General features: G+C 39.6%; 1 protein-coding gene across 1 annotated transcript; it reads right to left on the reverse strand.

The window, feature by feature from the left end:
- Window positions 1-717: 717 nt before the first annotated feature.
- On the reverse strand, window positions 718-20,967 carry LOC121897167 (collagen alpha-1(XII) chain-like). Its single transcript, XM_042411496.1, has 10 exons — window positions 19,914-20,967; window positions 16,851-17,000; window positions 14,822-14,947; window positions 12,262-12,426; window positions 11,815-11,961; window positions 6,015-6,064; window positions 1,679-1,717; window positions 1,433-1,488; window positions 995-1,055; window positions 718-891 (listed from the first exon to the last, which is right to left on the reverse strand). Exons 1-10 carry the CDS (start codon window positions 19,969-19,971, stop codon window positions 718-720), a joined length of 1,026 nt encoding a protein of 341 aa, XP_042267430.1. The 5' UTR covers window positions 19,972-20,967.
- Window positions 20,968-23,552: the final 2,585 nt, after the last annotated feature.

Genomic DNA, 23,552 nt, shown 5'->3' on the forward strand with positions numbered 1-23,552 from the left:
AAACAGGCGTGATGTGACAGCTGATGTTTACTTTGATGTTTACGTTACTGTTGCTGCTACCCTTTGACATGCATTTTTGTCATTAACGTCATTAGATGCTTTTCAACAGCCTTTTCTAGAATTTTGGAAAAGAAAGGAAGTTTCAAGATGGGCCTGTAGTTCTCTGGCAGGGAAGGGTCCAGGTTTGATTTCTTCAACAAAGGCTGAACAATAGCCTGCTTAAAGAAGCAGGGGACACACCCTGATATGAGAGAGCAGTTTATGATATTGACTATGCAGGGGCTGATATAGTTAAAACCTTTAAAAACAGTGAGGTTGGTTGGACATCGAGTGGGCTCGAGGAGGGTTTCATTTGTCCTAACAGGACTGCAATATCATCCATGGATTTGAGGAACCACTAGTAAGCTGACTGGACATGAGTGAGATATTTGCCCGAACATTGACAACCTTGTCTATAAAATATTTAAGGAAGTTATTGCAGTTGCTTTTTGATGGGAAGATTGAAGATTGGGAGTTTAGGGGTGCTGGGAGAGACAATATAGTTTACAGTGTCAAACAGGACTTTAGGGTTTCTCTTGCTGACAGAAATTAGATTAGAGAAATAAGAGGATCTCTCAGCTTTCACCATGTAGTTGAGGGTACCCATGAGTTCTTTGAGATGCAGTCTGTGTACTTCCAGCTTCGTGGCTCACTAACTGAATTTAATTGGGCTCATCCCTACACACAGCACCTGCTCTGGAACCAAACTCCTGGAGAGGGGCTGGACTCTTCTTTTCTGGAGTTGCTCAGTGTGAGAGGTGTGGGGCAAGTGTGGGGATACTCAAGAGCCTCCTGCAGAGTCCTGCTGTGTTGGAGTTCTCCACGCAAAGCCAGAGGGTTGCCTCCTTGTAACTATGTGTCGCAGGAAGAACGGCTCAAACTGTTGTTTGTGCCTTCGCACCAAAAGGAAGTTCATAAAGCAGCAGTATTACTTCTCCTGTTGTACTAAAGTTACCTCCTGTTGCTGGCCAGAAGAGTGCAGACTGTTCTGGGAGTTGGACGGTCTGGGATTTAGGCTGTTTGATGGCAAGTTAATCATGGGGGAAATGGAGATGCAGATGATTCAACCTCTGTAGAACAACCAGACTACAAACAGCAGACTCTCTGACATGCAAACTAGTTTTAATTTGTAATGTAGTTGTTGCTTGTAAGGTGGATGTGACTGAGCTGCTCAGGAGAACTGCAGGGTGTGTGAGTGAACCACAGCGGGTTGTTTAAAGGTGCAAATTATCTCTGCTTGAAGAAATGAGCCTCCAGGAGCAAGCTTCTCTACCCTTTAGGATGCCGTCATCCTGGATAAGTTTCCAGTTCAGTCCAATGGAAACCACCAACTATCACTGTGACAGAGGAAGGAAAATATTACTGTCATAGATGATGTCACTAATGGACTTACCTGAGCAGGTGAGCTCCGTGATGAAGGAAGATGTTGAGCTTGATACTCCACAGTCCCTGAGTGCAGATCCAGACCGAACACAGTAAGAACTGATCCTCCATACAGGTCTCTCTAAGTGCTCATTTCTTATTGGTGTTGAAACAGCAGAGCCACAGTCCAACTTCTCACAAGCAACAGCTGCTTCCTTCAGGGTCCAGAGAGAGCTTTCCACTGGTCTCCACTCTCCTTTTTTCACCTCCAGTCTACCTGCACAGCGACCAGTTCCTCCCACCAACCTGACAGGCTCTGAACAGAAACAAGAGAGTCATCAGTAAAAGAATAAAGTCAGTTTCATTAGAACAGAAATGAAGCCAAATCAAAGCTGCAGCTCCTCTTCTACCTGAGCAGGTGAGTCCAACAGCTTTGCCAGGTGAGCAGGTGCTTCTAGCTGAGTCTGATCTTCCACAGTCCAGGAGAGCAGACTCATGGCCTCCACACTGGAACTCTTTGGTCCACATCGGAGCCTCCACTTCTCCATAGAGCGCCCCCCGGAGGACTGAAGGAGCCCCACAGCTGAGTTCCCTACAGACCACCTCTGCATCTTGCTGGTCAAAGTCAGCTTCACACACTGAGGACCACGACTGCTCAGACTTCACCTCCAGTCTGCCTGAACACTGATTAGTCCCATTCACTAGCCTGACAGATTCTGGAGAGAGAAGATTTACAATTTAATACTGATCTTTATTTACCACCTTATACTATAACAAATATAATACATCTCATTGCAAACAGAAATATGACAAATCTCATGATAGTTTAAATGAAGGTTCCCTCTTGGAGCTCAACTAGGGAGTCTCTGGTGGCCGGGCCTTGGCCCATGGAGCCTGGTCTGACACAGTCCGAAGAAGCAACATGGAGCTGCTCTGTGGACCCACCACCAACAGGGAGAATAGGGTTTTGTACCTGTAATCTTAGTTTTGTAAACTTTTAGGTTTCTGCCTGCAAACTTTGTGTTTCAAGTCTGAGCATCCAGTTGCAGGTTTGCAAGCTCACTCTCACACGCTGTGACTCGCACACACACTTTTAACAGGTTTACTGCGTGGTAATGTTTGGTAAAATGGTTTTTTATAGTTTATTAGAAAGAGACAGTGGGAAATTTAAATCCTGGCCAATCAGCTTTCTTGGAGCTGTTACAGCAAATCTAATTGGCTAGGCTGTTCAGTCAATCATGTGACAGTTGACAGCTATAAAGCTGCTAGCTAGGAGATCTAGACTGACTACAGACTTCACACTTACAGCTTCACAGAACCAGCTAAAATAATCTCTTCAACATCTAATGTATTAATCTGTATGAACCCCAGAACAGATGAAATCAAAGGTGAACAGAATTAAGATCATATTAGCAACTCAAAAATGTTAACATGGTGTTAGCTTTAGCTCACTATTGTGCTGTAAATTAACTTATCTTAATTTGTAGCTCCCTTATTGAAGTGTAATGCTTGACTGTAGCCTATATAAATATGGACGTCATGACAGCTCCCCAAAGTGAAGCCAAAACATCTCGATCGCCCCCTGGTGGCTGGCTGCAGTATAGTGAAAAAATAAAATATAAAAAATCAAAGTACACGTCAAATAAAATTTTTCCCAAAGATGGTTTCTGTCATTTTAGGTAGTTCTTATCATGCAGATGTTTGTCCAAGTGCACATTTTTCTGATAAGTTTGTTTTTGAATAGTTATTTGATGATATAAAAGGGAGTCTGAAGTCATGATTGACAGCTGTGGCAGCCGCTCTCAAACCTCTGTCAGGCAGTGGAATGGCTGAGGGGCGTGTCCCGTGGACTGTCATCCTGCCACCTGACTCTACTGTGCAGACTCTGGCTCCAAATGACATCACACAAGCAAGATGGCCGCTCCCAGAAAGGAGATATTTTGGCCTCACTTTTGCATAGTGGCAGGAAGTGGAGATGCGTCATCCATATTTATATTCCGTCAATAAGTGTGACCTACAAACATATTCACTTTAACAAAGATAGTTTTGTGAGGTTGTGGTCCAAACACTACATATTTGATTTGTATTATGCTCATATTTATTCTGTATGAATGGTCTTAATCTTCATGAAAGTGTTTTTTAAACCAAAGTGAGTCTTTTCTACTTCATCTTAGATGGGCTGAATCAAAGCCTGTAGTTAACGTTAGTGTTGCTGCTGCACTTTGATGTGCATTTTTGTCATTTTACCTGTAAGTTCTCTGTGTTGCTCTACATTGCTCGGTTTGACCTCCATCTCTTCTGACCCATCTACATGTTTATCCCACCAAATTAATATCTTGACAATAAGCATGCCAGTCTGCTGCGGTAAGTCTTCTATTCAAATAGCACTTTGCCTCATATTCATAGGGTACATCTCAAGTCTCTTAATTTATGTCTCCTCGCTCCTCGCCCGAACCGGAAGTTGTTCCTGATGCACCATTTTGACAGGCGTCCCAAGTCTCTTATTTTGCTCCGAGGAGCGAGGAAACACGAGAGTGGCCTTCACGGAAGTCTTTTACCAGCCGACACGCCCCCTTATTGGCTATCAGTTATTGATTGAACACTGCAGCTGATCAGACTGATCTGATACATCACTGCAGTTTCATACCGAAGTGGAGACAGATTACAGATTAAATTTAAGTGTATCCCTCCCAGGTTTTATGTTTATTTGTTTTCTGATTCATCATACAGTTAAAAATCTATTAATTGTCGACCTGATCAACAAAAGAACCATAAACAACTTTCTTTGTTTATAAGGAAGATGTTTTTTTCATGATCTGTTATTTCCTCCATTAAACTGTTTCTTGCTGACAGACAGACTCTTCCTGACTTTAATTTGATCCATAATAACACTTAAACACATTTATATTTTACATCATTTATCGTCATTTCCATTCAGTCACATGTGAGGCTGAAAATTCCTGAGCGTAGGGTTTGATATGAGTTAAATCATTTCCATTTGCTCTGAAACATTTAACCAAACACATATTTTCCAGTGTTCAGAAGACACCCTGATCATATTCTGGATTATTGAATGATGAATTCTCTATCAAGATTAACAAAAAATACAGATGCAAATAATCAATAAACAGTATAAATGCATTCTGCGAGTAGAAATGGTTCCTGTGCGTCTGAGCAGGACACAGTATAAATACAGAATGCAGGTTTTTATTTAGGTATTTGTTAAACAGGTAACAGCTGCAGAAAGGAAACAGCTGCTCTAGCGGTGATAACTGTGAACCTTTATTAGTATTAACACAGTGCACATGTGTGCAGACACAAACTCCATCACAAGTTTCTACAGCTGTTAAAGCCGACTGACAGCTGATCCAGCTGTGATCAGCTGTCGCCGTCATCAGAAACGGACGTCGCTTCACGTGACGCCTCAGAGGAGAGGACGTCTCATGTCTCTTAAAACAAATTTCCTCGTTTCCTCTCTCCTCGCTTAGTTTCCTTGCGTCTCTCCTTGCATCCACGGTGGGAGGGACTAAGATGCAAGTAAGGGAAACGTGGATGCAATTTAAGAGACTTGGGATGCAGCCATAGTCAGCATTTCTGTACCCCTGACATTGTAAACTAGTTCTAGGGTTCTTGTTGTAACATCACCTCTCTGCTGGGGAAGGAGCTGGAGCAGGAGGAGGGGATGGGTATCGTTAAGTTCATTACTACTACTCTTAACAATACTGCTTAACAATCCGGTATTTTAACTGTATTCTTATAGGTTCTTTTTGTTATTTTTTAAGAGAAAAAAAAGAAACAAATTAAGAACATAATTAACATTGCTTTATTTTCTCATACATATTGTATATGAGGAAAATATTGTCTAAAATTGTCTAAGGATGCCGTCGTCCTGGATAAGTTTACAGTTCAGTCCAATGGAAACCACAGTCTATCACTGTGACAGAAGAAGGAAAATTTTATAGATGATGTGACTGATGGACTTACCTAAGCAAGTGAGCTCCACCATGGAGCGAGACAACAATGATGATGCACAGTCCTTCAATGCAGATCCAGAATGAACACAGTGATAATCGATCCTCCATACAGACCTATCTGAGGACTCTCTTCTTCCTGTAGAAACAACAGAACCACAGTCTAGTTCTCTGCAGGCAACAACTGCGTCCTTCAGGGTCCAGTAATAGTCCTCCACTGGTCTCCACTCTGTTCGTTTCACCTCCAGTCTACCTGCACAGCGACTGGCTCCTCCCACCAACCTGACAGGCTCTGAACAGAAACAAGAGAGTCATCAGTAAAAGAATAAAGTCAGTTTCATTAGAACAGAAATGAAGCCGAATCAAAACTGCAGCTCCTCTTCTACCTGAGCAGGTGAGTCCAACAGCTTTGCCAGGTGAGCAGGTGCTTCTAGCTGAGTCTGATCTTCCACAGTCCAGGAGAGCAGACTCATGGCCTCCACACTGGAACTCTTTGGTCCACATTGGAGCCTCCACTTCTCCATAGAGCGCCCCCTGGAGGACTGAAGGAGCCCCACACCCGAGCTCCCTACAGACCACCTCTGCATCCTGCTGGTCAAAGTCAGCTTCACACACTGAGGACCACGACTGCTCAGACTTCACCTCCAGTCTGCCTGAACACCGACTATTCCCATTCACCAGCCTGACAAAGCCTGGAAAGAGAGAACCATCATTAGTTTTTGGAATATTTACCTGCAACATTCATACTAATAAGCCTTTTTCTGAATTTGAAAGTAATAACTGATGAAGAGAGAGAGCACATTCATAGCCTGACTCAAGTCTTTATTAGCAGAAAATATTTCAAGCTATTTGTAGGACTTGAAAATGTCTTGCTCAGGCTCCATCTTGTAGTAGCATGAAGAATGACGGATGATGGACAGCAATGCATGATAGCAGATAAAAAGAAGACTATAACTTTAAAAGGAGATGTCTCTCTCTTATAAGGTAGTCACACCATCTCATAACTCTCTTCAAAGCAGAGTAATGGATAAAGCTACAGCTAAACTCCTCCTGTATTCATCTGTCATATTACCGAATTCTAATTCTAATTGTAATTCAGCAGTAGCAGCTCATGCTATCAGACCTCAGCTCAGCCATATGGTCTTTCTCTTTATCTTTGACCCCACAGGAGACGATGATGCATGACTCTTTCACAATGTTGGAGGAACTGACCAATGGCATGTCGGTTCCTCTAACAACTCTAACGTTGCCCAGGAGAAAACGTTCCTGTGTTACAGTCTCCCCTGCTGCGGAGTCTCACCTGTTGCAGTCTCACTGGCCACTCTGACTGACCGGGCTGAGCACTTCCCCATCAGTGCACCCTCCAATCTCTCTGTGTACAACAACAGCTACAGAAACCCTCTTGCTCCTTGTTCTTCTTGATATGCGATTCAATAATTAGCCAAATATATCTGTTTCCCCAGTGCCAAAATTTTGTGAATGTTTGAACACATCCCTCCCATGTTGAACTTTCATCCTACTGTCCACACTATGAATGTTCATGTTGGTCCAAATGACATTAGGCTCAGGCAATCTGTAGAACTTCAATAGAACTTCAAAATACTTTTGGAAACAATTGAAAGTCTGGGTAAGCAACATGTCTTTTCTGGTCAGATCCCCACATTGAGGGAAGGCCGTGAGGGATTCAGTCGTCTTTCAGGCATAAAACTAGTGGCTACAAAATTCCTGCATTGCAACTGATTATGGCTTCGCTGGCTGTTTTGACTCATTCTGGACAAGGAGAGATCTCTTCAAAACTGAAACATGAAAGCAACTCCTTGTCATTTTTGTGTTTCTATTCATTACCCTGGTGTCCGCCATGTTATCATATGATCTATCCTGCCTCCAGGACATCTACACCAGGAGGTGTAGATCTAAAGCAGACCAGTTTATCAGACCCCCAACATCCCAATCATGGTCTTTTGCAGTGGTTACCTTCGAGCAGACGTATCTGCTCCCTCAAAGCAAGAACTGAAGGGTTGAGAAGGAGTTTCTTCCCCCAAGCCATATGGGCTATAAACTCATAACATTCTGCCCACAACTGTCAGCTTTTGCTGCATGGTTGTCTGGTTGCACATCCTGGCTCAGGGAAGGACTATGTTTAGCTGTTTTTATTTAGTGTATTTCCAAAATTGAACAATTCTATACTTTCAAGTTATTTAAATACTTTTTAAATATCTTTTACAATCTACTTTTAGATTTTTTTATTGTGTATTTATTAAAAAGTCATACTGTTTTATCAGCACAGTTTGCAGGTCGAGGCTATTAAGTTTTTTTTACCGTAGCTGTACCTACTGCATGTGACAATAAAGTTTCCCTTGATCCTTGATAACCTACATCTCGACAGGAGAGGCACAAGTCGAATAGAAACAAAGTTCATCTCACACATAAGTGGCCTACCTACTGATTGACTATTGACACATTTAGCTTTTAATCCTCTCTCTGTATTTAGCATCCCAGTAGTTACCAACAATAGGCCACATACCTCCCTCCGTCATCAATCTGTCAACAGGCATAATCTTTCCTATGTTCACTGCCGCCTCTGGTGGCTGCTATTAATCAATCAAGACACATAAGATATGTCTTACACAATGTCAGGTCATTCCTGAATCTCTCAGAAGAGCACCTGGGCATTACAAGCCTGTCACTAAAAGATCTCCTCATCTTGCTAAAAACATACTACATTGGATGATCATTATTTTGCATAATATTCTTGAGCTTCCTACCCATTCTTTGCTCTATGATCATCTCTAGTGAGTCAGTGGTCAAGCTAATAGCCTTGATCAGTTTATTGTACTTGTTCCTGTTCTCTGAACTTAAGCTACACCCCCAGCAGACAATGTCATAAAATAAAAGACTTGCCAAAATACTCTGATAAAACACATGAAGGAGTGATCTGGGGTCCGTTTCACAAAGCAGGTTTAGTGAAAACTCAGAGTCTGTTGACCCTGAAATGAGGGAAACTCTGAGTTTTCCATTTCAAAAAGGGAGGTAACTCAAACCAGAGAAAGAGGGATAACTCTAGCCTGTTTCAGAGAGAGAGGTAACTTAAGCTCTCGGTCAGTTACCGTAGTAACAGACTCTATGAACCTAACCTGGTCGGGACCAGGTTTTTCTCAATGAACCTCGAGTTTCTCTCAGTCTCCGCCCTCTTTCAGAGCCACACACTCCATTTGATTTCCTTATTCATTCAGTCAGCAGGCGAATTTTGGCGTAGCCTTGTTCTGCCGTCTATCATTTAAAAAAATCATTAAAAAAAATCAGAGTCAGTATATTAGAAGTCCATTAGGCAGAGTAAGTGGCGACTTTTTCACTAACATGGCATGTCCTTTTGATAACGATCCCGTGGATGAAGGTGCAGCATTACTGCGCAGAGAATTAAATATTCGTTGAGGTTATCAGACCGCGCATAGATGTTCTAGCATTTCCAGACAATTATCTTTTTGAGAGATACCGTTTCACGTCACAGTCCATCATCTACATACACAACCTAATCCGTCCTTACATTTGCAACATTACCAATCGTAGTCATGCTCTCACATCCCAGCAGATATTGTGTGTTGCGCTGCGTTTCTTTGCAAACGGAAGTTTTTTGTACAGTGTCGGAGCCAGCCACTGGCCTTCCTAAATTCTGGCTTAGGGCCAGCTCCTCTGCCTCCGTTAGGGGTGGCGGTGCTGGACCACCACCCGTTTTACGGGCATCTGCCTTCTTTCTGTTGGCTGAGTAGTTGTGTTAGTCTGTGTTAGTTTAAATAGGCTTAATTATTTAACAGAACATGATGTAGATGAGAAGACATTTATGTGTGTGAAACCAGCATTATGTTGAGGATAAAACAGCTGCTCAGTCAAACAGCCACTTAATATTTACTTTACAATGTAAAACATGATCAAAATGAGGTACCCCCATGAGATTATGTCGAGGTTTTACATTTTGTGTTGCACTTCTTTCTGAAAACATGCTCAAACTCGCCGTATGAGCGAATTAAGATTTCTAGCCCTAGTGGGGCGCAGCCCTCCTCTTCCCCGTTGCCATGGTGACTCGTTGAATCGGGGCTCAATTGATGCTGGCTTTTTATAGTTGTGGTGCACACGCTTAACTCCAGGTGAAACTACTCCGAGTTGATTAAACTGACTCAAATCAGCTGTTCTGGAACCGGAAACTCAGAGTTTCTTATCTCAGAGTAGATCAACTCAGAGTTCAGGATTAGACTCAGAGTTTGTTGAACCTGCTTTGTGAAACGGACCCCTGCTGACTTCAAAAGACCGAAGCTTCCTGAGGAAAAACAGCCTGGACTGGGCCCTTTTAAAGATGGCACTGGTGTTCTCTTTGCAGTTCAGCTTATTATCCACAAGACACCGAGGTATTTATGTGAGGAAACCACCTCAATGGCCTCATCTTTAATCGGGACAGGAGTCACAGCAGCCTTTTTCTTCCTAAAATCAATAGTTCTTTAGTCTTACATTTTAAATTAGGTGGTTTTCATCACACCATTTTACAAAGCCATCCGCATCCTGTTGGTAAGCTAGGTGGTTATTGTTGTTTGTTTTCTTGTTCTTAACAAAAATTACTTCATTTTTGAAGATTCTTTTTATTTGCAGTGTCAAGAAGTCAGTATAAGCAGTTCATCTTCCCCCAATTATGCCAATTTATTTATGGGAAAGTCTGAAGAGGAATATGTTCACCACAATAACTCTTTTCTTTCTCTGTTGGAATGTTGGTTTTGATATATAGATGATATATTTTTCATATTCTCAGGTAGTGTTAATGAACTGGAGGCTTTCAGTGTACATCTAAAGTCTAACATGTCTACTGTGAAATTTTCATTAGAGTACAGTAGAGATTCTTTGTCATTCCTTGATGTGCTTGTAAAGAAAACAGAACATCTTGATACATGTTGATCTTGATAGCTATAATATGCTATAGATATGTATAATCATTTCAGAGACAGAGGATATAATGATTATGTGATTAGAAACAGTTTGGATAAAGTGAAAAACATAGACAGAAATGTTTTATTAGCCCCTAAACCTCCCTCTAAGAGGGACTCAAAAATAGTGTTGGCTACTACGTTTTCTCCATTGTCCAAAGAGATCAAGAGGTGTATTATTAAACACTTGTGCATTTTATCAAGTGACCCTTTAGTAGGTTATTCTTTCAAAGATTTGCCAATCTTTGCCAGTAAGCAGGCAAGGAACCTAAGGGACACTTTGGTCAGGGCTGATTGTTATGTGTCTCCTACACATTTTTTATCTACCCTCGCAGGGTGGAATTTCCCAGGTTTGAACTGTGCCCAGTGTAATGCCATGTTTAGAGGTGATTAGTGGCTTTAAAAGTTCCCCATACAAGCTCTTAACTTGGGAAGACTGGTTTCCGGTTTCCTTAAGACTGGAATGAACTGCAACACAGCTAAAAGTTAAAGAAGCTTGTTCCTCTGAGGGACTTAAAAGGTTTACTATCCGCTATTCTTCATAGTGTTTGTGAGTGTTTTAAGTAGTGTGTCTGTCAGTATGTATGATTGTTGTTTTTTGACTGTGATGTGGATAAACCGTCTTATTGTGATTCTGTGTATATGTGACCTGTTTTCAGGTCTCTATTGCAAAAGAGATCTTGATCTCTGTAAGAGCCATCATTGACCCTATTAAAAATTATTGTAAGGAAGAGAATTTATTTATTATGTTAATTATGTTTATTGAAATGAGTAAATTGTTTGAATCGTGAGCTCACATTGAGACATGGCTACTGCCTATGGGCAAAAAGCCAACACTTGCCTTAAGAAACATCACTTACATTAGAAGAAAGTCAGAAGAAAGTTAAGAGTGGAACAAAAAAGGTGTTTGACCCTGTAAACGTATTAATTGTGTTAATGTAACAGAACAACAGGTTGGATATTACCGAGTTTTCCTTTTGAGAGAAGCACAGTCAGATTTCTCTTGGATGGATGTTAATAAACTGTCAAAAGATGAATGGATCTCTGCTCTTCTGTGGAATTGTGGATCATTAACTACATGAATAGGCGCCAAAATATTCTGCCTGGCTGGCTTTCTAAAGGGTATGTAAAAACACTGAATTTCGCCCCTATAATCTATCATTTTGGTTTGCTTGAAATAATAAGAGACTTCCTGAATAAATAAAGCTTAATAATAAATATGCAGGACACCCAAGTCCATTGTTGGTTTAATAGATTCATTTTCTGATCTTTTATCTTTTATTATACTTGAGTCTGACAATATTCTGATTGTCTTCTGCAATAGATTAGGAACGTACTAACCAGCATTAAGATAACTTTGTATCTTTTAAAAGATATCTTTTAAAACTCAATATCTTCACATTGATTCTGACACCAGCGGATCAATGTGGTGCTAACATGTATCAGTATTTAATAATAACAGACTCTTTGCTTACCTAAGCCATTAACACTGTTACAGAGGTTGATAGTGAGTTTGTCAATGATGTCCAGGAGGAACGAGAAGTCGCTGACGCTGTACATGTGAGTTTCATCTGGATCTGAGGCGACGGCCCTCAGCTGAGTCTCATCTGCCTTCTTTACACCTGAGAAAAAAATGTGTTGAAACTTTGCCTTAAAAATTGAAATGAGAAAACAATTTAGGTGGTAAAGTAATACAATTAAGGTTTCCTGTTGCATCCTGCTCCTTAAATTAAACCATAATTGACAGAGCATGCTGAGCCCAAGCACGATAAATGTAGTCATACACGTATCTTAGAAGTTTTTGCTAGCTAACCTTTTCATTGTGATAAAATATCATGTTTAATTCATGTTAATGTCACGTCATTCTTTCATGATATGCAGTAATAATGTAGTTTCAGAGTTGCAGAGAGAAAGTCAATCACCAATGGCGTAGACCTCAATGCCGGAGTCTCTCAAGTGCTGCGAGGTGAGGAATGGGTCGTCCTGGGACTTTCTATCAGTAATCAGGATGGCAATTTTTTGGGAGTCTGCACGCCTTCCCTCACTGCATTTAAAGCTGTTATGGAGGATGTACTTCAGAGCTTTCCCTGTATAACAATAATAAAAAGGCTTTCAAAGGTACAGACACTTTATTTTATGTGTCCCTCGTTCCAGACATAAAAAAAGTCTTGTTACTTTGCTCATAGACTGTTAGGTGACTGACAGTTGGAGCACTTCAACAACTGTGTAAACAAATATCTGGTTCAGTGAAAGAAAGAAGTTAACTACAACTCCCAAGGTGCATTTCACACAAACATACACTCACAGAGCTTCAAATAATATTGTGAGACACTCACATCATTATGATTTTTAATGTTGTTATTATATTATTATAATTATTTTAATCACTATTACTACAACAGCATCAGCAATCTTTCATATGTAACATTATACAATGATACTGTGCAATAATGTTATATCACAATATTAATAATTATAAGACTATTACAACAACATTATTATTAAAGAGAAATTCTGGTTTCTTTTAACGTGATGTATTTCTCATAAATGTGTGCCATTGTGACTCTATGTGTCATGCTAACTTTATTCTTTCAGATCTGTTGTTCTGATTCAGGGGATTCACCAAAAGTTGTTTATCGAGCACAACAACGAACATCAGGAAAGCTTCTGAGACTCCTACAGCTTTCCAAATAAACACGATTTTTACCAATGCAGTGAAAAAAAAAAATTGCCAATGTGGAAGTGCCTTAAACCTGCGTTATCTCTAGTGGCCAGCAGGGGGCAACTCCACTGGTTGCAAAAAGAAGTCAGATTGTATGGAAGTGTATGAGAAAATGACCCTACATCTTACTTGATTTATTACCTCAGTAAACACTTTCCTAATGAGTTTATGGTCTCAGTCACTAGTTTCAAGTCTTCTGCAATACAGTATGATGTTCATTTTGTAAATTATGGTCCTATTTAGAGTAAAATAGATGACAAAGCAGGGTATGTTTTAGGGTGTGGTTACTTTGTAATTGACAAGTCGCTATCACAGCGATAATACTGATTATGTAACGTAAACATGGCGTAACCCCAGATTCCAGATTCACAGAGTATAGGTGTTGCTGCCAAAAGTTCAGTGTGTTTTCAGTTCATGAAAATTAATGGTAACATTTTGGTCCTAAAAAAGTCTTGTTCAGCGTTTATTTGTCGATTGTTCAGTTTTTGTTTAATGGTTTTAGGCCTGTTTTTCGCTAGCAAAAATTAGCAGTAGCATTAGCATTATCACAGTTAACCTTAAACTGTAAATGCACAGTGCTAATAAAGCTAGCAGCTAGCAGGTAGGGTTGGCTCCAGCCTCTCTTCCAAATATGGTCACTTGTGGCTCCAAAAATCAAACACGGTGATGGTCAAATTGCTAAACTCGAGGCTTCAAAACAGCAGTTCACAAACCAACTGGTGACGTCACGGTGACTACGTCCATATGTTTTTACAGTTAATGGTCACAGTGCAGGGAGAGGATTTTTTTTGTGCCATTTGTGATTTCTCCCTCTGCAAATGAGTAAGTGTCTTAAGTTATTTATTCATAACTAATGTCATTTTCTTAAGTTTTAATCTTCTCCTCAGCTAGAATGATTCATTTTTGTGATTTCTCATAATTATATAGGCTGTCATAAAGAGTGATATTGATTAACTGTCAGTTACTGTCAGAATAACTGAACTAACTTACAATCTAGCTAGCACCTAGCTAGTAGTCAGGTTTAAATTCACTTCACTGTCGACTGAGGGGAAACAGAACCGTTAAACACATCAATGTCAATTTTGACCAATGAAAATAAGTTGGAAATGGAGCAAGTGCATGAAACTTCACAAAAATAGAGCCAGGGCAAGTGGTTTTTCAAACAAGTGACACGTTGCTTTGCCTTTTCGCTTACTCTTTGCTTCATGTCCAGTTAAGAGGCTCAGCTGAACACAAACGCACAGACACTCTCCCACACACATGGCCGGTGCCTGCCATTGTTAGCTAGATTACAGCTAATGTACAGTAATGTATTTTGACTGTTTAGGGCGAATAAACACAAACAATCCTGCGATCAAACTCACGTAGCTGGAGAGCAAAGTTAAAATCCACAATGGCCAAATTTATGGGAAATACATGGGGTTCAAATAAACCATAATTTTCCTTTAGTATTATGATAGCAACAATAATACAAATTACCATCATCGTTCATCTAGTTTTTGTTGAATCAGTATAAATTAAAACACTTTTTCGTTCACAAACTGCTCAATGTATTCAGTGTATTCTATACTGTAAATACTTTAAGAAAAATTTTTGTAAATACAATATAATACAATGTAAATAATAATAATGTAATACAAAGATCACTAACAGCTTCTCTAAATGCATAAAGTAAATATATTTGGATCTAATAAGAGCTGCTGCTTCAGTCCCTCACAGTGTAACACTGGTGTGGATTGGACAACATGCTGTTAAATCACCTGTGTAGGTGAGTCTGAGTCTTCCTTCCCAGTGCAGTTTGGCTATGGCCTCCAGCAGGGATTGTTTGGTCTGGGGGGTGTCCAGCTGCCACTCTGTCTTTAGAGAGAGGCCATCCTGAACCAGACCTGCAGGAAATACACAGAAATGTGTAATACTGACAAATTTCTGACCCAGCTTTTTTGTTGGTTTTCAAATGATAATGAGAATAACTATGATAATAATGAGTATAAGAATAATAATTTGCACTGAGTGTTCTTGAAGAGATGCATTGGTTTACTACCGTTATTAATATGATCTTGTTGTTATCATCATTGCACCAACACTCATCCATGCACGTCTCATGTCTCACACACACTCATGCTTGTACTAATTTGCATATGCAAAGAGGGACCAAGGGGCCTAAAGCACCATTCCAACAGTTCAGTCCAGTAGGACTAACAGGCTAACAGAAGTCTACTGTCTGACTCTGGTACATGAACGAATCTGGTGAGGCCTGAAGCCCCCGAGCATCTCTTTGGTATTCTCCCGCACACAGGCAGCAGTTCAGCATGTACAGGAAGTGTCGAGGGCAGCAAGTAAGTAAGAGAGCTGGTATCAGTATCAGTCGAGTCTAGTATGCAGGTTGATGGTACTGAACAGTCAGCAGCAAGTGTATAGACTTACGGTAAAAACGTGTCAGTCAGTCACCACCTGCACTGCTTAAAGTGTCACACATAACTTGTGTGTGTGAGTTTTTAAGACAGTAATTTACTCAATTTTTATCACTTGCATCTAGTTTGAAAACATATAAAAGCAGAGTAGGCGGGAGAAGGTGAGGGATTTTGTTAGTGTAGTGCTGTGTCTCAAATCGCATACTTCTGTACTTAACATTTTGAGTGCATAAGTGCGTTCACACTGAGAAGTATGGAAAAATGCAGTGCACTGTGAATACACGGATGGTGCACTCAAAACAGTCAAAAAGTTGAGTGTGGAACTATGGACACTTCTCACTCTCAATGGCCACCATCTTGGCTACGTCGCAGAAGGGAAGAGACCACTTTTCAAACTGGAAATGGCAGCTGGGAACATTGCAACTACGGTGAACATCGCCACATTATACAAATGTAAGTTATACATGTGTTTTTTAGCACTAAGCACCACTATACTGTTGTCAGATATAAGCCATCAGTATGTTTTTTGGGTTAATTTAGCAATGAGTCTGTAATGATTTGGTAGCACGAATGATAAGGGGAATGCTAACGCTAGCTAATGCTAATTTGTAATCATCATTTCCGGTAAGTGCACAACAGCCGTGTTTGATTTGAGACGACACTACCCTGTCAAAATTTGCGAACTACGCCAGTAAGTACATAGTGTACACAGTGTACTACATCAAAGTGTACTAACAGAAGTATGTGATTTGAGACACAGCTTTGGACTTAAGAGTGCAGGCATACGACTACTTCCTGGAAGAAATGGACATTGACATCATTGTTGGAGGAGTTGGAGCGAGGGAGTGAAACTGTGGATGAATCAACATGACAAAGTTGTGCATCCCTCCTAGCTAGAATGTTTTGTTCAGAAATGCGGTGTGCTTCACAGAGTCTGTTCAGTCAGAACATCTGTCCTGCTAACTGGACCTGTGCCTTCCATCGTTAGCTAGCTTACACAGAAGGAATGTACAGCATATCTCCACCATGGAAATCAGTGTCCAGATAACAGATTGTTTTACAAACCATATCCTAATTACCATGGCATATAAATGTGTGTTTCTGTGGATGAAGCACTGAATTTTAAGGTAGGTGTATCACCTGAACATTTCATTTTGAACATTTTGAGAATTCTGTGTGCTTACAAAAGCTAAAATATGGCTTCATGCTTTGGGAAATAACTGGCACTAACAGAGGCTGTATGCAGATAGCAGTTATTTTATTTGAATATTTTCACATTGTAGTGTAAAGGTTTTAGTATTTTGAATATTTCTTAAACGAGTAGTAGTAGTAATAGCACCAGGAGCAGTAGTGTGAATAGTCGTAGTAAAATTATTACCGATCTGGACTTTGTCAGGGCCGATGTCGAAGTTGCTGACTATCTGAGTTAGAAAGGACCTCATGATACTACGGTCTTCAAAGCTGTTGAACTCGTAGATGTCAACGAACAGCACAATGTCGGCCTTGGCTGTGCTTTCACACTGAGAACCTGGAGGAAAACAGAGGATTGTGAGATGCAATACACAAGAGACTAAATATAGATACAAGATTAATGGCGTGCTTACATACAAAGTCATGAACTGAAACATTTTCAACTTGAGTGAAAAATATGTGTATGGCGGCACTTTATGAATGTTCTTCATGAATAGGGGTATCACGATTCTCCAAATCTTTGATTTGATTGGACTTTCAATTTTAAGGTCATAATACAATTCAATTTAAACATTTTTTTTCAGCACTGCCATTGTTATAATGTCATGTCTTGATTAGTAAAGATCAACAGATCATTGGTTTTATGCCCTGACAACTGACATTTACATTTTTCTCAGAAACACCGCTTCTTCTTTAAAAGGATAGGCTACATGGTATCAAGTGTGATATAACCACCATATTTTTTTTTGGTAATGTACCACACTAAGGTCATATGGCCAAATTTAATTTTTTTTTTTTTAAAATGTAATAACAATAACTTATTTCAAAAGTCAATCAATCAATTTTTATTTATATAGCGCCAAATCGCAACAAAAGTCATCTCAGGGCACTTTTCACATAGAGCAGGTCAAGACCGAACTCTTTAATTTACAGAGACCCAACAATTCCCCCATGAGCAGCACTTGACAGCGGTAAGGAAAAACTCCCCTTCAACGGGTAGACACTTCATGCTGAACCTGGCAGAATAACAACAATCATAACAATAACAATAACAGCACCAATAGCAATAGCCGGGGAAGGACGCCAACAGGACCGCAAAGGCTTGGCCTGCAACCCAGGGTTTCCTGCGAAATCAGAAAGCACCAAAAAAACTCTGGGGAAGAATTCAAGTTAGTGACATGCATTGATGTTACATGAATGCATACAGATGGAGAGGAGGAGGAGGAGAGAGGAGCTCAGTGCATCATGGGAAGTCCCCCAGCAGTCTAGGCCTATAGCAGCATAACTAAGGGCTGATCCAAGGAGAGCCTGGTCGGCCCTAACTATAAGCTTTATCAAAAAGGAAAGTTTTAAGCCTACTCTTAAACATAGAGAGGGTGTCTGCACCCCGGACCGAATCTGGTAGATGGTTCCATAGAAGAGGAGCCTGATAGCTGAAGGCTCTGCCTCCTGTTCTACTTTTAAAGACTGTAGGAACCACCAGTAAGCTGCATTCTGGGAGCACAGTGTTCTAGTGGGATAATACGGTATTATGAGCTCTTCAAGATATGATGGTGCCTGACCATTAAGGGCTTTGTAAGTTAGGAGAAGGATTTTAAATTCTATTCTAGATTTTACAGGAAGCCAATGTAGCGAAGCTAAAATGGGAGAAATGTGATCTCTTTTTCTAGCAGGGAGAATCACCAATCCTACTTTTGATTTCAAAAGGTCGAAATCGAACACTCATTTTGCTCGATTTTTGTTTTAGAATCGAAATCGTGACACCCCTATTCATGAACGCACAAAGAGAAGAAGGGGAGGAGGAGAGAAACTGGAGGGAAGTAATAGAGAGAACCAGAGTTCAGTCAGAGGCTGAACTGAATACCAACATACAGACACACTCCCTCAGACACGGTTGGTGTGTCGGTTGTCAGCTAGCTTACAGCTAATGTGCAGTCATGTATTTTGGCTGTTTGGGGCGAATAAACACAAACGATCCAGCGGTCAAACTTGCACAAGTAATGCAAGGAAAAAAATATGCTTCACGTTTGGTCTGAACCCACCGTAAGGCTGTGTCTGAAATATTTATTACCAAGTTCACTCTATTTACCCTCCTCCACTTTATTTGAGTGTCCAAATTCTGTGTGTGTAAGTTTATTCAACATGTAGAGCCCTCAAATGTTCCTCGGTGGAACAAAAAAGTGGCATTCATGGCACGTGAACTACTTGCAGTGAACAATCCCACAATGCCATGTGTTGCATTTTATAGATATTATAGACAAAGAATTAGGCGATGTGCAACTCTACAGCGGACAGTGATGACGTAAATCTGTGAGGATTAGTGAGTGTCCTTTTTAATGCTAAAATTAGCATATTTTATTAGCTATTAGTTTTGAGGATATTTGGTTATAAACCAAAGTGGATTCATTGTCCATCACTGATGGAGGTGCGGGTAACGTCCTCCAGCTCCTCCTGGGGGATTTTTGTATCAAATTGTTGCAGAAATAGGTACCAGAGCAAAAAACTCTCTCTTGAAAATAAAAAGGGAGTCAGAGGTCCAAGCAGCAAAGTGTTCTTTAATGCCGGCAAGAAAGGAGAGCAAGTAGCACTTTTACAAAGAACCAAATCGCTCCAAAGGTTTTTCTTTGGGGCATTGTTTTTATGCCCTTGGGTCGGCTTAGGTCACACCTTATCATCCACCCTCCCTAATTTTTGACCAATTATTATATTACTTTTATCTCCGTCACTCGTTGTTGGTCAAAACTCTTCAAAACAGGTTTTGAGGTGTTTGAGGATATGTACTGGCATATTCAATTCTACCTGATTATATCCAATTTATATATAAGTATTGGGAATCATTTTACACCATTATTGCCAAGTTGTCTTCTGGCCTTTTATTTTTTTTTATAAGTTATTCTAGTCATTTTACACCATTATTTCTTGATCTCCTCCAGAGAGTATGTTTGAAAGGTGAAGACTTTAGCAGACCCAAGCAAAGTGACATGTAATACAAACACACTCAAATTTCTCCAGTGTATGATTATGATTCTTCTATCGTGCCTCTATACGTACAGTGTGATTAAATATGGTTCATTAGATTATAACTACACCAATACAAATTGTATCACACTAGCCCTTATTGCTTATAAACTTATAAAATCAATCTGCACAGCTTAATATTGTCTTTAAGCACACCAATGACTTTTAATGAAAATACACCACAGGATCAGAGGCGTTCCCAGACCAGATGAGATATATTCTCTCTTTTTACCTGTTGACTGGTGTTTATCTTCAGCCTGGAGTCCTGCAGAGAAAATCAGAAAATTCATGTTGATATTGTTGCAGAGCTGTGAACTGAACAAACACTGAGAGGCTTTCTAGCAGCTCAAAGCTCATCTCAGTGAAAACACACAGATTACTGAACTCTGTCACAGGTTCACCGTTTTAGTGACTATTTTTCATGTTGTTCACCTTCATGATCTCTAACTCTCCTGTCATTGCAGATCCTGCTACACCCATCTGCCCTGCAATCACCTCATTCCCCCTCACCTGAGTTTCCCCACCCATCTCCTCACCTGGATCCCATTAGGCTCATCAGTCACTCCTTATATATACTGGTCCACATTCACATGTTCCTTGCCAGGTTGTCTAGTGTGTTTGCCTAGCTTTCCAGCATTTCTATATCTACCTGTTCACTCACCTGTTACCTGAGATCCTGCCTGTTTCCTGGTCTTGAGATTTGCCTAGTCCCTTGGAGTTGTCTGCCTGATCTTCCTGGTTTGTGACCCCTGCTTGTTTTTTTTGGATTGATTAAAGAATATTGGATTCTGCTCCTGTCTCTGAGGTCGTGCTTTTGGGTTCTGAGGTTCTGAGTCGTTACAGAACTCACTATTTGACCAGTTGACCACTGCCCTGTGAACCAGAGTCTGACTTTTACATTTGTTTTACCAAATATGCTACAGACAAATATAAGTTGTTTGTGAAAATAACATTTTAAATATTCAGTAACTAGAAAACTGACCTAAAAACCAAGTCAGACTAAAGTATTTGCTCTCTGGCTTGGAAACCTGGAGACTCAGTCAGCTAGACATCTAAAGTAATTATGTTTTCAAACCACAGTTGGTTTGTTCTGGTCTGAATCAGTTAATCAGCTAAAGCTAAATGTAGGTACTAAATATAGTGAGCTGTGAAAATGAACTTGAACCAACATCTTGGTAAATAAATTTGTTATCCCAAATTAAGCATTAGCTAAATCCAACCCTGGAGGAAAAACAAAACAGCTAAACTCCTGCTAAAGCTAGCTTAGCTTAGCTTAGTTTATCTTATTTTAGATTAGTTTAGCTTAGTTTATTTTAGATTAGGTTACCTTAGTTTAGCTTAGTTTAGTTTAGCTTAGTTTGGCTTAGTTTAGATTAGTTTACTTTACCTTATCTTAGCTTAGTTTAGCCTATTTTAGATTAGGTTACCTTACCTTAGTTTACTTTAGATTAGCTTAGCTTACTTTATTTTAGATTAGGTTACCTTACCTGAGCTTAGCTTAGTTTAGCCTATTTTAGATTAGGTTACCTTACCTTAGTTTACTTTAGATTAGCTTAGCTTACTTTATTTTAGATTAGGTTACCTTACCTTAGCTTAGCTTAGTTTGGCTTAGCTTAGTTTAGATTAGGTTACCTTAGTTTAGCTTAGCTGAATACCAGTAGTTCCCATCTCAGCTTTTGACTCAAGTGGAATTCATATGATTTTGTTTTTGTCAAGTACATGAATGCATTAAAATGTAAATTAATTGAACCTGTTTCAATTTAATATCACAAATAGTTCATGAACAGACAGACACAAATAGAGTCAATAAAATAATTACTATAAATACAATACTTTTTTTTTTTCCCGGACAAAAAAAGCAGAAACATGTTTGTGTAGATATTACATGTTGTCCTCACATTCCTGCAGATTGTGTAAAGGTAGACTGCAGTATGAGGTACACTCACTGATTTAAGGGTGAAAATAATCGTAAAAAGACAAAACAAAGGAACAACAAACATCTCTCTCTTTGCCTGGTCAGTCTGAAACTTTAAAACCTTTTTTCTCAACCTCACTGCTTCTACTTTCTGCTGCTTGAAGAGCAGCAGATGAGATGAACACATGAACACAAGCTCAACAGACACTTCACACAGAGTTAAAGAAAAACTAACATGTTGGTTTGTTTCCTGACTGCTCGTGTTTCTGACGATGTTTCTATCAAACGTCTTTTTACTAATGTCGCCGTGTTCACAGATCTCAGATATTAACTTGTTGTTACGATGTTGTTATTACTGATAGATATGCACAAAACTATGAAAAATAAGCCACAATTATGTTTAATAGCGGTTCATATAGAGTTAATGCAACACAGCAGCTCAGAATGACTTCAATACCCAGAAATCCTTTGTGGTGACATCACATAACCACTATGCTATTTAAGGACTGTGTGTGTATGTGTGAGTGTACTTGTCTTCCTTAACGTAAATCATTACATCATCATCATATCTGACAGCTGCAGTTACAGGTTTTATATTCAAAACACAACACTGTTGTCAAGTGAAAACCTTGTATCTCCAAATATCAGCTTTTCCAGAAATTCAGTGAAACAAACTTGCATTTTGCATTTTTGTCATCAAAATTCAACTTATTACAACTTACATGTAAACACATCAGTCATTAAACTCTGTGAAAAGAAGAGATATGAAACTATCAGGACTGTACGAAAGCATAATGCATTCACTTGAGAAAAAACAAATTTGCCCCGACGATCTCAGAATTCTGAGAAAAGTTTTCATGAAATAAAAGAAATCTGAAATCTTTCTAAATTAATGACAAACCTCAAAATCTGAGAAAAGCTACCATGCTGAAACGTTGGGAGATACTCGTGTCTTTAAGTGATATAGATGGTGTTATCAGCTAGGCACCTCAGGACAGGCAAAAATATTTCATCAAAGGTCAAAAATAGATGAAACAAACACACCAGATCACCTAAAGAGCTGAGAGCTTATATTATTTTTCAGTTTCCACAAACAGGTACAGTTGGAAGACTCAACATTAATACTGTTAAGAGAGAAGATCTGGACCAGCGATGTTTAGCTTATAACAGGTCAAACAGTGAAAAACGTACAATGCATTATGTTCATAAAAGAACACAGACAGAACATGAAAGAACACACATATATCTTTCAGGACCTTTGCCAGGTTCAGACGCCATCCTTACCGTAATTACACTACTTTAGGCGCAATGAAATTCAGATGGCTGTGTTTTTGAGGTATCTCATTAATTCAGAAAAACATTTTCTCAAGTGAATACATTACGCTTCTGTAGCACTGAACTGAAGATACTTACCTTAGTTTGGCTTAGTTTAGATTAGTTTGTTAGATTGGGTTAGATTAGTTTAGCTTAGTTTATTTTAGATTAGGTTACCTTACCTTAGCTTAGTTTAGGTTCTTACCTTAGCTTAGTTTAGTTTAGTTTAGATTAGTTTAGCTTAGCTGAGTACCAGTAGCTCCCATCTCAGCTTTTGACTGAAGTGGAATTCATATGATTTTGTTTTTTTTTTGGGTTTTTTTCCCCAGAAACATGTTTGTGTAGATATTACATGTTGTCCTCACATTCCTGCAGATTGTGTGAAGGTAAACTGCAGTATGAGGTACACTCACTGATTTAAGGGTGAAAATAATCATCGTAAAAAAACAAAGGAACAACAAACATCTCTCTCTTTGCCTGGTCAGTCTGAAACTTTAAAACCTTTTTTCTCGACCTCACTGCTTCTACTAATTAGGTTTACAGTCAGTGAAGTTTTGAATGCAGGATTTTGACTTAAATTCAGTATTTTTACAAAGGGGTTTTGAACCTTGAACGTACCTGAGCTCCACAGCAGCACCAGCA

Source organism: Thunnus maccoyii, chromosome 1 (genome assembly GCF_910596095.1).
Source record: "Thunnus maccoyii chromosome 1, fThuMac1.1, whole genome shotgun sequence".
Lineage (NCBI taxonomy): Eukaryota > Metazoa > Chordata > Actinopteri > Scombriformes > Scombridae > Thunnus > Thunnus maccoyii.

Bases quoted from the DNA above. Each gene is read 5' to 3' on its own strand.
- LOC121897167 (XM_042411496.1), bottom strand. From the start codon at position 19,971: ATGAATTTTCTGATTTTCTCTGCAGGACTCCAGGCTGAAGATAAACAC. The intron at 17,001-19,913 runs GTAAAAAGAGAG...GTTTTCCTCCAG, and splicing joins AGATAAACACCAGTCAACAG to GTTCTCAGTGTGAAAGCACA. The intron at 1,056-1,432 runs GTAAGTCCATTA...GCCATCAAACAG, and splicing joins CACGGAGCTCACCTGCTCAG to CCTAAATCCCAGACCGTCCA.